At 42.1% G+C, this 15,952-nt stretch overlaps 1 protein-coding gene across 1 annotated transcript in view; it reads left to right on the plus strand.

Annotated features, from left to right (window-relative positions):
- The first annotated feature begins 524 nt into the window (after positions 1-524).
- The window catches only part of LOC105568649 (acetylcholine receptor subunit alpha-like 1), a 77,326-nt gene continuing 61,898 nt past the window's right edge, over positions 525-15,952 (plus strand). Inside the window, exon 1 of the mRNA XM_012024474.1 lies at positions 525-850. Within this exon, the coding sequence (XP_011879864.1) occupies positions 539-850 (312 nt within the window). The 5' untranslated portion in view covers positions 525-538. The remainder of the gene's footprint in view (positions 851-15,952) is intronic.

The raw sequence follows: 15,952 nt of genomic DNA on the forward strand, positions 1-15,952 counted from the left end.
TTCGTTTTAAACGAAAACCTCAGGCTGAATTATCATTCGTGCGCGCGCGCACGCGTTATTTGCTTGTAACTTATATATAGTGTTTAATGTAGTAGCAGTGTTCGCTTTTCATTTAAAACGAAGCTTGTTTTATTGTATGTTCAATATCAGCTTTACTACAATAAAAGGATCCTTTATTATAATGAATACGTTCGGAGTAATGAGTGTATTTGTATTTCACGAATATTTACACAAATTTTAATTAAACGTTTAAATAGCATTTAACTGCGAAGCGTTATTTCTGTCTCGCGTGGCATGAGAACCCGGAGAGCCTTCCATTAGCACTGTATTTCCTAATTACCGTTGACTTTATTTCTACTTTGTGTGCGTAACGAGCTGCCGCCAAGTCATCGCGTTTTATCACGGTCAGAAACGCCCTTTAATGTCGCAACATAAAACAGCCGCAGGGTAATTGATGCATGCGAGATGGATTCTGGGCGTGTGGGCCAGAAAGACAGGAGAGGGAGAGGAGAGTTATCAACGAACCCTGTACCGAGGCATGCATTACAAAGGGACGCGTAATTTATTGTTAAAGGGGTGGACAAGGCGTACGATGCTTAGGGATGCTTGGACGAACGACGGTGGGAAAGGCTGGTGGCGATGGTGGTCCAGGTTGGGCGGATTGCTGGCGATGGCGGCAGCCATATCCTGTCTCGTTGCCCCGTTTCCGGGCGCCTCGGCCAATCCGGAAGCGAAGCGTCTCTACGATGACCTGCTGTCGAACTACAACCGCCTCATCCGCCCTGTTGGCAACAACAGCGATCGCCTCACTGTCAAAATGGGACTACGCCTCTCCCAGCTCATCGACGTCGTGAGTAGACCCCACTTAACCCATTATCCTATCGCATGAATAGCGTTTATACTCTCTATATAGAGGGCTTGCGTCCCCGGGACGCACGCCAGATATGTGGAACAAGTGTACTTGGTTGTGAAATAGTCCAACGTGTTTCATCGATTGGGCCGATCCAGAGGAAGCGATATCGCGGGGGGGGGGGGGGGAGGGCGGTATTGTTTCGTTAATGAAGTTAAGGCAAAGCAGACCAGGTATTGCTGGTAACGATGGATTTTAAACGCGAATCAAAGCCGCGTTTCATCCCCCTTCTTTCTCCTCGCCTCTTCATAATCTTCGCGCCACGCGAAATTATAGAAATACCGGATTATATTTTAAATCGTTACGTACACACGCACATTATTATCATGGAAAATATTTCCTCTCGCGGACACCGTGCTTTCGAGAGACATGACAATTTAAAGCAAACCTCTTAACTGATAATGTCTAAAATTTACGTAGCGCACGATTCTGTGTGGGGTTTCAGTAAAGTATGCTTACATAATTTCATAACCGCTCAATTTATATATGATTTGCGTTTGTACTGCGCCACACTATTTTCGTAATATTGACGTGTGCGGATGATGCAAATGCGAAACAATGTTATGCTCGAGGCTCACTTTCAACTGCTATTCGGAACATTCCGCACTCGCGTAAATCAAATTAGAAATTCTAGCTATCAATGCACGCTGTTAATTAAATTGATTAAACTGTTTACTTCATTTTAATGAGATTCATACCGTACGTTAGAAAATGAAATTTTCCATAATTATTTACTCGTTTTTAACATTTACACATCTCTCTTTGTTTACGTGTATGTTCTCATTATATTGTAAAGACCATTTATTGCTATGAATAACAAAACACAATGCTTTAATAACGTTGTAAAGCTTAATTTCTACGCGATCAAGCGCAGTGTAAGATGAATTTCTACGATGTAGGATACAAGCAGGTGAATTAGTGACACGGTGAAGATAGAATGTGCGCGAATAGGGTTTTATTCTGCCGTCATCGCAACCAATATGCAGTGCCACCGTGGGCTTTTCGTCACGGTTTATATTCACGCTGATATTTTCGTTCACTCGTCATGTTACACGCCTATTCGCCTGTCTGGAAAGATATCCGCTTGCAACCCGTCCGTATGCGTGTCCGTGTGCGTGGAATATGGATTCTGCACTAGATGACCGATAACGGTCGTCCGCGTACTTGCGGTGATAAGTTGGATTCCGGGAGTTCCTCTGCCGGAAACGGAACTAATTTACAAGCGAAGGGATCCATGGCACTCGAGCTATTAATTGCCATAATCTGATCGTCAGTAATCAATCGCGTCACGACGCGACGAGGAACGCTCGAAACTAAACATACACGCACGCGCACGCACACGCCCGGGATGCACTCCTCGGTCGATCGATGTGTTAGAATTACGTTGATTGTCCCCGTTCCCCGCATTGTCTCCCCCCCCCCCTCTCCCCGGTTATTACATTCGAGTTACATGCCCGCGACTCGATCTGAATTTCGGCAGTAATTGCCTCGATCATGGATCTCTATCGACTAATACGTGCTTCAGTTTGACCATAATTAATTTGTTATCGGCCGTTATCGGCGTGCCTACTGTCGCGCGTTATCGACGCGGGATTCAGGCTACAAGTTCCACGCAATTTTGGTACTCTAGTGATTATTGTAGCTTTCGCCAAGAGGCAAGAAGCGCGCTTACTTCCGGAGAGACCCTAAAAATCTGACGTTATCATCATTTAACGAGCCAAATTAATTTCTGCCATTTCTTCTCGATCACTTGGCAGCCTCGCTTGATTGGAATATTTATAAGAAATTGATATGACAATATATTTTATTTTACACTGTCGTCGTTGCTGTTATTGTTTAGAAGACGAGACATTTCATATTCATTGTGTTAAAAAAACTCCAAAGTAGGGCTGACACTTTTTGGAAAACATTTCTGAAACATACGTGACTGTCAAGTGATTAATTTATTTATTTCCACGATGTTAATAGAAGGAATATGTCGTTCTTATACCATTACATTTTATCGGTTAAATATCAAGCAAAACTTCCGACATTGCCGCTTTAATGCACGTTGGTAAACGTCGAAGTATTAAACGGAAAGCTTGCGCAATTCCGCTTTTCGAAATCTCGTTATCGTTACACGAACGCAATAATTGCTGAGCGCGAAATCGCCCGTTCGGTTTATAACGATTGCCCGTCTACAATGTTTATGATTCACTCAAAACTATCGCGCTCGGTTATGGCACGTATAACTTTTCACTGACTGAAAATCCCGTTGCAGGACCAGTAAATAATAATTACTGCGGCAGTACGTGCAACGAACTCGTTTCGCCGTACACACGTTCGTCGAATTTACGAAACAATCGGCACCGCGGCTGATCGGATTCCGCCAGCGAAGATAGCGGGAATAAGTAACGAGCGAACTTTGAGGATCGTGTTATCTAAAGCGGCGCGCAATGCGTCGATGCCTGATCGAGATTCGATCGATACTTAATGTCGGATATCACATCGTTTTCTGTCTCACGTGACGACACTCGGCCGTGCTGACGGCCAACGCCCGCCTTTCACGCCAGCGGCTCGACAAAAGCTGCGAAATTCGATCAATAGTCGGAGGCTAACTGGCCGATTGTTTCTTCACATAAGTGGCTGTACCAGTTTACCGCGAGTGAGAGAAACAGGAGTGCGCGGTGAAGAGAGGAAGTGAGAGCATTCATTTAATTGTCAGAGTCACACCTCGACGCTCTAAAGGTGTCGACTAACAATAGGTACTTCGCATTGGCAAGTTTAGACGTACACTTGATACCGCAACCAGTATTTCCTTATGATTGTTATCGAAATCATTAGTCGTCGCATAGACTGGAATGTGGGGTAAAAAATAATGCACGATAAATCGCGGCGCAGCTCCGACGAGGAAATAGGGGGAGAAAAAGTCCTTCGTATAAAAAGCAAGTAAAGATTAAGTTCCTTTATCGATCGATACAAAAATAATATCCGTTCGTTTTCATCCGATGCTCGTCTTACTCGCGGTTTTAGAATTTCTTTACACGTGTTTATCGTGATATTTTCGTCGGGCGAAAATTCACCTCGAGTTGATCGAAGGCAGCCGGTAGAAGTGCGGTACTCCCTGTACGAAAGCTCGAATGGCTTGCCGAAGCGTCGTGTAGATTAGGAGTGCAAACCAAAGTTTACGCAGACGGACGACGACGGCGCGAATACGTTAATCGATGGTCGAAAGTAGCGCGGGATCGGTCGCAGCGGAATGGCATCCCAGCGGGCTCGTAAGAGGACCAATTCCCAGCGCCGTGGTGTTCGACCATTATTTACACGGCCTCCTTTTCAAGGTAATCACCTCCTTGGAAACGCAGTTGTTCTCTGCGGAACATCTCTCCTTCCCCGTTTCCCCCCCTGGACTCGAAGTAGCCTCGTGATTCGGTTCTACGGGGATTTACGAGCGACGGCAACAGCAGGCACTGAGATTGACTTTTACTTCCGCGGCTGCGGCCCGAGACCATACGGGTCCCATACTTCCTCCTTCTTTTCCTTTATTGCGAGAGGATTTCCTTGTTGCGCGGTACGTGAGGAATCGCGAGAGCGCTAACTCGATGGCTTTGCTTTTACTCGGCAAACTCCGGTAAATTACGCTTCGATCGTTCCGCATTATGTGGCTGCAAGTAACTGCTGTTATTAAATCAATACCTCATACGAAAAACGGCACTCCTTGGCTGCTGGGGTAAAAGAAAAACACATGTATCTCGTATCAGTTCACACAAGCTTTTTCTCCTTTCTCTTCTATTTCTTTTTACACAGCACATTTTTTAACTCTCTTTCACGTGTCCTTTCTTTCGTATCTTTATTCAATTCACAATGTACACACATAGTTTCGTTGTGTAACGTGAAATTCTCGATGCGTATACTTCACAAGCTTAAAATTATTGAAGTATATTTTAATGACGAGCCCATTATAGCTTCCGTAATTGCCAACCGCAATTGTTTTGGTCGCGATTATGAAATACCAGCGTCGCTCACACGAAATTCTCACGCAAAATAGCAAAATTCACGCTCAGCTGTCATTGGTCACGCGGTCGATTGCGTCGATCTACTAATTTTGATCGCCGGGTAGACAGTCGAGTGGTATACAGCGGCAGGTGTATAATCGGAGTGAACACGGATGATTGCGTCGCCCAAGTGGGCGAGGGTGCGAGTATGACACGAGGGCGAGACGGTACTTTCAGTCGGTGTCGGTCGATGATAAGGGTTCATTTGCGGTGTCGCGAACTCATGCGCCCTTAACAGCCCTCCGGCTATCGGCTTTTCATTTCTTCCAATTAAACGCTCCGGACGTTTCAACGGAAACCGAAGCACACGTTCTGAAATCCCGTGCGCGTGCTTCTCCTTCGGATACAGAATCTGGGTAGGATTTACAATCGGGCTGAATGATTACGGATTATCATTATCATTCCTGTTAGAAAATATCTTTCCTAATTGCAGGTGTCTCTGTTGCACTTGTGACGTTTCTCGCAATATGGTGTCCTCCAGGCATTAACCCTTTCGTGAGTTTTATGCAAAGTTTCGAATGTTGGTAACGCTAATATTTCATGTATTGTCCAAAAATGTGCGTGCCAAATAAGTGTACGTATAAATAATTTGACAATTTCAAATAACGGCGAGATGTTATATATATACGTTTGTTAAAATTCTTTCCGCGCATACCAATATATTATTTAATTGATCATTCCGCGAGATTCCACATTTTGAGAATACATATTTTTACACAACCCGTTTATTAGCCTCAAATTCTTATAGTCGCGTTAAATTCTCATAATAGGTATGCAATAAGAATTGCAAAAATGTTTTACCTTTTATTTTTTGAATTAGCAAACATATCAATCCGATAAAATACGCGCAGGATAATTTTGGCATTGCTTTATCAGGATTTTTTTCATGGAATATCAAGCAATCGAGACTCAACTGTGAGAATTGCCAATAAACATTTTATAAATTTCTTCAACGCTACGATTACGTAGAAGCTACTTGCAACTGTTAAGTGATATAATTATAAAAGTGCACGGATCATTTAATTACGGTATCTTCAAAGTGGTGTCGATATATTTTTAACATTATTAAATCGCTAATATAAATATTAGTAGGTGTGATGTGCGGTATATATTATATGGAACTAATTCCATACTAAGAAATAAAAATGCATGACTATTTACGATTGCATAGATTGGAACGCTTCTCTCTCTCTCTCTCTCTCCCTGCCTTTCTTTCTTTTTCTCTAGCCATTATATATTCATATCGTCATGCAGGAATATTTGTACACCTATTATTTCCATATCAGATATGATGTTAATAAAAGAGATATGAAATTGAATATTTTTCGATCGGGGCGTACTTTTAAACGCTAATTAATTGCGGATCGCGAGAACACGATGGGGTATTATATTGACAGCCGTAAATAAAATTCAATTTACATACATATAATCGCGAAACAGTTATTGCCGGCTGATTAAAAGGTGTAACATTTGTTGAGTCAAATGCAATTTCGTGTAACACGGGCGAAAATTTGTGCAGTACATCACGTTGGGAATTGTTATATATCTTCAGCGCGATACGGACGGTAACTAAAATATCTTTTATCGCGTTCGTGTAAAGTGGACGTTTTTTGTGAATAGCTGTTGATTAACGAATTAGCTGAAGAGAGGAAAACGAGGCGGGGTGCGATACTCTCCTCTTTCGCGTTCGCGCTCCTGTTTCACGAGTGTGTCAATTAAGGCGACTCACTTTACGTAATCAGAGATTACAAATTCGCTTTCCTCGGGTTTCTCTTTTCTGCCGAGCGCGGCGAAATAAATCTCGTCATCTTGAGTGGGGAACATCCGCGACGGAGTTGGTCCTTTAAGGTTGTGTTACACAGATCGCGTTGCCTCGTCGTTACCAACAACCGCACGATAACGAAGACACGTTTTTGCTCGTTAAGAGCAAGATGTTGCGGAAGAGAAATCTTTTTTATTAATGATACGATATTTCACCCTCTCGCGGGAGGCTATGCCTTCGCGGTGACGCTTAAGAAACGTTGAATCGGCATATTACTGAACTCTGTATGGATGACACTTACTATCAATTATTACGACTAAATTGAGTTATGATACATTGTTATAGCGAGGGTTTTTAGCCCGATAATAAATGAGGCTATATTTTACCTTAATAGCTTGCGAGAGGTACGTTCAAGTAAATTTTTCGTTGCTTATCTTCTTACTCGGTAGAGAAAGATGGCCCAAAGATTATCTGAAGAAATTAGAAGATGATAAACCGGTGTTCATCCGCTCTTAAAAAATGTTTGTTAAAATTTTTTCGATAGACAAGATTATCAACTTAATTTCGGAGATTCTACAGGCGCTCAAGTAAATTATTTATATCTGAACGGTTCGAATATATGTTAAATTTTACATTATTTTCTTTTTTTCAAATAGATAAAGTCTATTGGGTTTCTGTTTATAGATGTTGCTTGTATACTAAATATTACATACATTTCCAGAGAGAAAGAGGGAGAGAAGTGGAGAAAGCAGATTGTGGTTGTGCTCTGAGCGAGATTGAACCGGTCCATTTACATGCCCAGATAAATCCGCTTTTCGGTGTACCAAATGTTCGAAGTCGATACATTTTCGATTACCGTGTCGCGCCGTGCTTGCCCCGCGTCTATGAAATTGATGACTTCGGTGGGGTAGGATCATTGATCCCGGCGAATAATCGTTTTCGTCCTTGTTTCCGGTCGCCGCTGCAGTAATTAAGTCTCCTATGGTTTTCGCAGGCCATCGGTTCGATTTCCAATTGCTGTGACTACCGCCAGAGAAACTTGCCACTGCTTTCGGCGAAAAATGGTTCGTCTCTCACCGCAAGTGAGAGGCGAGCCCCGTTTCCCGCAGTTACCCGGGACAATGAAAATTGGTTAGCCCATTTTCTAGGACATTTCAGCGCGCCTTTCCTATCGGTTCATTTAATTGCACGCGAATAACGCTGCTGGCTAATCATAGTCCGAGATCATTAAAGTGCGCGTTAAAAAATTTATCTTTTTTCGGTTCTAATTAAAATTTGGTCTAATTAAAATTATTATATAAATAAATTAGTAGGCTCGTATGTGTTAAACACAAATTTCAGAGAATTCAAAGGACTCAGAGCCGTGACAGGATGGTAGTGTCTAAATATTCTATTCTAAATTTATTGCGAAAAAATATCACCTCGGCCAGGGTTTGAACCTGGACCTCCCTCTCGCTAGGCGGGCGTCTCAATTCGACCACCGAGGCACATGGTGATACTTATCGCAATAAAATTATTATCTATATATGATATGTGACTACTGTGTTGTTAAATGAATGTTCGAGATATTAAGCTTGTAATTCATTTTTCCTACAGACTTAAGAAAGAGAAAGAATGAAATCTACTATTTAAAAATTATTTATATTTACACGAATATTTAAAAAAATGAATCCATAAAAAATTGCGTACGTTACTTTTTATTAAACATACAATATACCATATATATTGTATCGTTGTAACGCGCTCGCAAATTTTCGAAACATTTTTGTTTTGCGTTATCATGAAAACATGTCGAAATGGGATAGAACATCGCTTATACTTGTTATAATAATCCGTGCAAATGTAAATATGCATTGTAAATAATAACGCATTTCGGACGATACAATATACAATCACGTATGAACGTTTAGCTCCGCAAGTAATCGTTTTCTCCTTCATTACCGGCTGCCTGCGGCAATTAAATTTCCCTTAATTTTCACAGACCACTGATCTCCTCGTAATTCTAATAATTAAGCTTTCCGTTCCTGCGATTTCCAGTCGGGCGGACGTTCAATAATGCGTTTCAACGGACGACGTGACTAATCTGACAAGCACTGCCACCAAATTCGCCTGTTATTTTCGTCATATCTATTTTATCGCCGCGAGGATTCATCCGCGACAATCTATGGAGCGACGCATCGGTAAAATACAGAATGCCTCGGAATTTTAACGAAAGATGCACACACTACAGTTCCGAGTCATTTAATATTCAAATATTTCAGATACTCGTATGTTACATTACAACTGTAATATTTCTAGTCGCTTCTTTCAGTTTTTAGGAATCGTTAATTATACATGACGCAATCGCTTAAACTTGCATTTTACGGTGTACAATCAGGTGAACATTATAAATAATAACTTCCACCCTATACGTCTTTATATCTGAAACGGATGACATTGTTGATTAATGATCACATGATAGCGCTAGGTTTAGTACTACTGTTAATTGAGTTCCCCTGTAATGACATGCATTCAGTCGCGTTAATATTATAATACTGGCAGTTCGGCTTTAAACTTCTGGGGAATCCGGTTTGTTCGTTGAACGCATTTAATCGAAATAACTGAAGCCCGATACCAGAGCGGGATCTACGAAGATGATTGAATTGTAAGGGGATCGTATCGCATTTGATTCACGGATTTCAAGGAAAACGAGCACCCTTGTCATTATATGTTTCCTTGATTAATCCGGGGAGAAATTCTATCTGTTTGTATTCTGCATTCTAGGACTGAAACGTGATTAATACACCGGTTAAATAACGTTGTTGTATTACGGGATGAATAGGAATAATGGCAGATAGAGGGTTATTAGATGCGCTAATTACGCGCGGTGGGTGATAACGCGATCCACGGCATATCTGTATTGAAGGCAGATGTTAAAAACGGTTTCTTGATAGATGAACTTCTTACGTGCGCCCGATGTCCTATTTTCTAATAATGAAATTAGGAACGTTCTCAGGCTTTGCTGCGACGTCTTACGTCACTAGTTTAGCAGGAAATCCACTTTACTTCTTGTCACGTCATATTATATTAAGATTTGCGCCTCGGCTGTAGCTGCTACTCGCAAGAATAGGTAAATTGCGTCGCTCGTTAATAGAATCTCACTGAAAGCTTGGCCGTTTTTTGAAACAGATAAAAAAAAATGCTCTTTGAACAAAAGGTAAGAAGCGATCTGTGAACCGTCCATTCAGAACGTGAATTGCACCTCTATAATTCTTTGGATCTTAATAAAAAAAAAAACCATTTGAGCCGTGTGGCTTCCAGCTGCCTTGTATTACTAGAAATAATAACTCATAGCCTCTTGCTGTATATTTGATAAAATTTTGATTTATACTTTCATATCTTTTCTCCGCAAAGTGTACGTAGGGCGATGTAACGTTGGTCTGCGGATTGATTAACATCTGCTTTTATTACGACATCACCCGTGCGGTGTAATTTCCGCAAACAAAGCCAAGATGCGACGGGGTTTATCGGCAACGCCGGTGTGCGACGAGATCAAACCGTTTATTACAACGGCGCAAGTGTTGGATGCAACGCGCGATTCGCGTTTAGGGACGAAAGCCAATTTGCGTGGGAACGAGGCGGCGCTAAGCGGCACGTAAAATCGGGCGATACCGCTCTCGCGCGAATGCAAACGACCGTCCGTGCTAACGATCGCGGTGCCGGGTGAGAACGGTCGCTAAAATTGAAAACCGTCTTGTCGGTCACGTAACGCGAGATCGTGTACCCCTGTAATTCCGGCGGCCACGCCGCCGCCGGTTGTTGCTACTGGAATGAGATTCAGGCGCCCCGCGCGCGTGTTCGCTCAAAATCAGCCCCGAAGAGCCTCGCGGCTGATGCGCGAGCGTGTCAATGTGGTCGTCGAACCCTGCCGCCCATTAAAGCCACGGGGAACCTAATTAGCCCAGGTGTCCCGTAACAAGCGAGTAAAGAGGATTACCGCTGAATCTCTCATCGCCATTCGTACGCGCCGCCAACAGCGCGTTACGTACTGATATCGCTGCAAGTCGCGCCGAATCGCCGTCACGCCGTGATATATCGGTGAGCTGTCATTGATAATCATCGCGGCGCTTTGCGACTATATGTTACCCGCAGTTAAACCGGCCTGGAACGTGTCGCGTTTGGATGGAATTAAAGATTGATGTCTCTCCAGTAATATGTATGTACTGTGCCTACTGTGCTCGTACCAATTGCCAGACGAGATTGAGAAAAATTGATTTCACAAAAATTACTCTCATTCTTCTATTATGGTTCGTATTACAATGCACTTTCTCGCAAATGCAAGGCTTTACAAATCTACGTCTTCTACGTGATTACATAATATTTATTTATTGGATCCATTTGTTAGATTGGTTTGTTGAAGAGGCTTCGTCCACGGTACCGTCATTTTCTATATTCCAAATATATTGCAATATACAACGTATATATCTGCCGTACGTCGTTATTTCGCGGACCTACGGTGTTCCCGGACAAGGGAAGTGGCACGTGCGTAGAATATTGCCGGGCAATTTTTATTCGTCTCACGCATAGTGCGGCGAAGTGTGCGGATGCGTTAAATATAAATGAAGCGCGATATGAAGATTGGTTAACCCGCGGCGCACGGGTCTTTCAATGCTCGGTGCGGCCTCGACAATCCCGTGGCCCCCGCCTTTAGCACCCTGTAATAATCTCCCCGGATTTATACGTAGTCGTTCCATTCGGGAGAACCGCGTCAGCTTATGCGTGGAACTCTGTCGCGCCGCTGGGGATTATGATTTTACGCGCAGCCCCGAAGCACGCAGTTTACCTTCGCGTTCCTCGCACGTTCGCGATTTTGCCGATGAAAGCGGCACAAAACGCGATCGCGTTGATTATTGATACGCGAATTATTTCACGGTGGATTTGTGACACGTCGACGCCCCGATCTCGTTCTATACTGCACCCCGTGCATAAAGGATGCGAAACAATTTTGCGCCCGGCGTGAAATGTGGAATATCGCGTTCGGCATCGGGGATCTACGATTTTCTCGTTCTCCGCGTCCCGACAAGAGCTTCCCGGCGGTGAAAAATTATAGTCGCTTTCGCCACAAAGATGATAGTTACAACGAGGTCGATGGGGAGAAAAGCCAGGGCGGTCGGAGTGGCTTCTTCCTTGAAGGTAAAGGTAATAAGATCGCGTTACGATGCATTAGCCTTCGAGCGGATTAATACGCAATTTTCCTCGGTGCAGCTCTATCAGATATAACTTTTCGCATCTGCGAGGGCGCTCCGTGGACCTACCAATTTCCTGTTGTTGCTCGCCATAGGCGATATAATCCGGAGGGAAAACACAGTTATGGTATACATAGGGTATCTCGCATAAACACGTCGGCTGCATAATTTAAAACGATATTATGGATAAAAGTGTTAAAAGGAGAAAAGGAAAATCCGTTGAAAAGAATAACCTGATTTTCTCATTCGAAATCAGGACGTTCTATCTCGTGCCGTTTCCCATCTCTTTTTCTCTCTCTCTAATATTTTAAGAGGTTCAACCGGTTCATTTCACCTGCAGCGTCCTATATTCCCCTAGTAAAAGGCGCGCTGTAGTTTCGTTGTAACGCGCAGCAAGAAAGAGGACGACCAGAGGAGGCGCATTAAAGATAAGACCAGCGCAGCGTCTTTCAACAATGACATTTCAGATCCATCAAGCTTCAGCAGCCTGTGTATCTGTGCAGAGCACTCAGGATATTGACTTTTGCGTAAAAAATGGCGGAGGGAACAAACGGCGCGTACTTTGACGTTAAATCGACGAAACGTTAGTTCTGGCGAGTCGGTTTGTAATCTCGTTACTCTCGGAATACGATTATTTGTCGTTGTCTAATAGGAATCGAGTTTATGTCAAGTTGCGTACGACAATAAACGTTCAAGCGTAGTTCTGGGAACAAATTGTTACTTCCTGCTGCATGAATAATTTCTGATGGGGTTTATCGACTAATGACTATAATAATTTATCCGTTGTTTCTTGGCTTTCGCTAAATCAACTTCAAGTACCGAATATTACCTCCGGACTTCAAATTTCGACAATCTCTTATTTACGATTAAAATCATGCTATACTTAAAATTTTCAGCAACTCTGTTTTTAGAGTATATCGATTGAAAATAATTGGAATGTAAATATTGGAATTATCCTGATGGTGTCGAAGTAGACTGTTTCATAGAAATTGAAATTTATTTAGGCGAAATAAAAGAAACAATAAGATATTTCCATAAAAATATTTCAAGTTGTGACGCTATATTTCTGCAAACGAGGATACACAAATGAAGTTTTTCAATTATTGAACTTCGAGCTCGGAAACAGTAAGTTAATTATAGAAAGGAGACTGCTGTCATAAATATTAAGTCATGACAAATAACTTCGACAGGAAGAACTTTGCGAGAAGTAATTTTGTGGGCGCGGGGCGCGTGGCTATACATTTATTTTACGTTACCATTAGTATTCTACGGTTAAAAGAGATAAGATTATATTTTCTGATAGCCCATCCCTAGCTTGTTCGCCGACCGCCGCAGCTCATCGCGGAATCCTCGCACCTTTTTCGCCGTGCTTAACCGTATTCCTTTCTACGTATTAAAACCGCAGCTTTCCCCGCTCGCCCCGCGATCCCCACTTTCGCTCCCTCGCCCATTTTTCTCCAACTTTTTTCTAACTCCTTTTCCATCTCATAATTCTCATTCTCGTATGGCCGAACAAAGGGGGACGTCCGTTCCCTCGCTCCTTGCAAACGTCGAGACAACGCCGTCTGCCCATTGTCGACTTTCTTTCGCATCGGCTAACTTCCGTTTTCTCCATGCAATTTCCACCGTTATTCCGTCTTCGTCTGCTCCGCGCCGTCCGTGCAAAATCCGTCCGGCGCGTTAGCGGAGTGGCGAATGCAGACGTCACGGGAGGAAATTAAGAAGACATTGTGCTCCCCCGACGAGCTCCCTGGCGGCCACGTGGGGATTCGAGGCTCCTTATCCGCGAGTAATCCGGGGCGCACGAGCTATCACTCCTCCCTTGCCCATTATATTATCTACACGCCGTGTTCTTGCCGCGGACGCGGCGAACGAGAATGCCGCGATGTAAGAGCACGCATCCATTATAAGACTGCGTATATAGGCTACTCTCTTCCTGCCATATTATGCATGTATCTGAGAAACGGAAAGGTGCGAACTTAAAAGCTTCTTATTTTCAAAAAGAGTGTGCAAAAATCTGCACTGATGGATGGAGAATTCATGGAGAATTCACTTCAAGAAATCTATTAAGCAGAGAATGAACTTGATTAAATTAAAATTTGCACGCAATACACAGCGTAAATCCTTCCTTTAAATGAAATGCTTATTTTAATAAAATGTACAATATGAGAAATGATGAAAATACGTGTTTACACAAATCTATAACAGTATTTCTTTCATAATTTTTCGCCTTTCTTAATTTCGATAACGAACAAATTGATGTATTAAGGACACTTGTAATATTTTATTTTAATTACTGTTATTCAAATCGTTTTCGGAAATGTGTACAACTGCTTGACTATTTTATTTAAAAAGAATTAATAAGTCTATAGAAAATATCAATTTAAAGAATAAGACTTTCTATGTTCTGGGATTAGAAAATAGAAATTATATACATGAGTTGTCATTAGTATTTTTCTCCTTCAAATTTTGATATTTCGAGAGAAATAAACTCGAGTGATTTTTCAGATAAATCAAGGAGATAAATAATTGTATATCGTTACTTTGATTTATTAGAATCGCAAGAAGAACTTCCTGAAAGTGCACATAATTTTATATAACTTTACACTCATGATATAAAATTTGGCATAAAGTAACAATAATGTATTAATTTGCACGAATGCTTTTTCGGTCGAGGCGCAAGGTAACGTTTATTCTTCGTAAAGAAATGTGAAATCTCAATACGCGATGATAAACCGTTCGTCGAGAGTATTTTAAATGAAGAGATAAAAGATTATTTTCAATAAAAGCGTTAGGGGATATTCGAATAAACTTCGCAAAGCGTTGAACGGGTTTTTGCCGCATTCCGGCTCGATAGTAACAAACAGTTCTTGGAATTTGTTTGTGTGTCGTATAGCGTGCCGCTGCGTACCGAAGGTCGCCGCGGTATCATTCACACGGCAACGCTCGCGCGGGCCGGTAGTGCCGTGAGTCGCTCCGCGTATCGTCGTATTATCCGTCGAAATGTGATTATTTCACGCACTTCGCGATTCTAAACCAGCACGATTAAATACTTTCCGTACTTAACCCTTCGTAAATGTACTCTTTAAAAGTCAATCAGTGGATTATCGCTGGACACAGTGAATATTCACTGGTTCAATAATGCACGGATGGACTTTTAGAGAGTACTGAGGCGACAACCGTTTATCGAAACAATTCTTCGCGCGAGCTACTTGTACGAAGTGAAAGTTAAAACGATTGGAAATGCGAATAATGAGTTATTCTCTCATTGGGACAGCCGTTTCTCTTTCTCTCTTCAGATTGAGAGTACCGGGTCGGTTAAATAATGGAAAGCCACCGCTGTATCGGTCGTTTATTCAATAATATTTCGCTAGTGTGATTAATATACGTGCGATCGTAATTAATCGCGTTCTCGTGAGTGTTGTGACATGTGAGTGAATGCAACGAATCCTGGCAGCTGAGAGGAGGAGCAGGCTTGGGAGGCATCGGGTGACGGCAGAGCAACTATACTGTAAGTAATTTATTTTATGTATACGTAGTATTATTTCTCACTTGCGGAATCAATCGTTTGTTCTCATTTGTTTGAATCGTTTTCATCGTTTACTAATTATTTGAATAAGAAATTTCGATTTCTAAAATTTTACACCCAAGAAGGAAACTTTTTTTCTTAACTTTATTCGGGGAAAGCTAATGCAATTATTTTATTAAACGTCTACTCGAAAAGCGAGTGAATAATTCGTTAATTCTTTTTTCGTAAAAGTATCAATTATTTCGAGCGCTTCTGAGACAGAGATAAGAGACAGATAATAATTTTGCATTTGTATTTTGCAGGGCATCGTAACTACAACTCTGCTGTTGCGCTTCGTATCGGTGAGTGTAGTTATCTTTCACCTCAATCTGAAGTAATGAATCGGTGAATATCTGCGACAGATACATATATCTTATAGATCCATTGCCTCGCAATGGATAGGATAGATTAGTACCAGGAATATTTAACCCTGGAATATATACAGTAGCATAG

This window comes from Vollenhovia emeryi, unplaced genomic scaffold (assembly GCF_000949405.1).
Source record: "Vollenhovia emeryi isolate VEMERY1.0 unplaced genomic scaffold, V.emery_V1.0 DF939128.1, whole genome shotgun sequence".
Lineage (NCBI taxonomy): Eukaryota > Metazoa > Arthropoda > Insecta > Hymenoptera > Formicidae > Vollenhovia > Vollenhovia emeryi.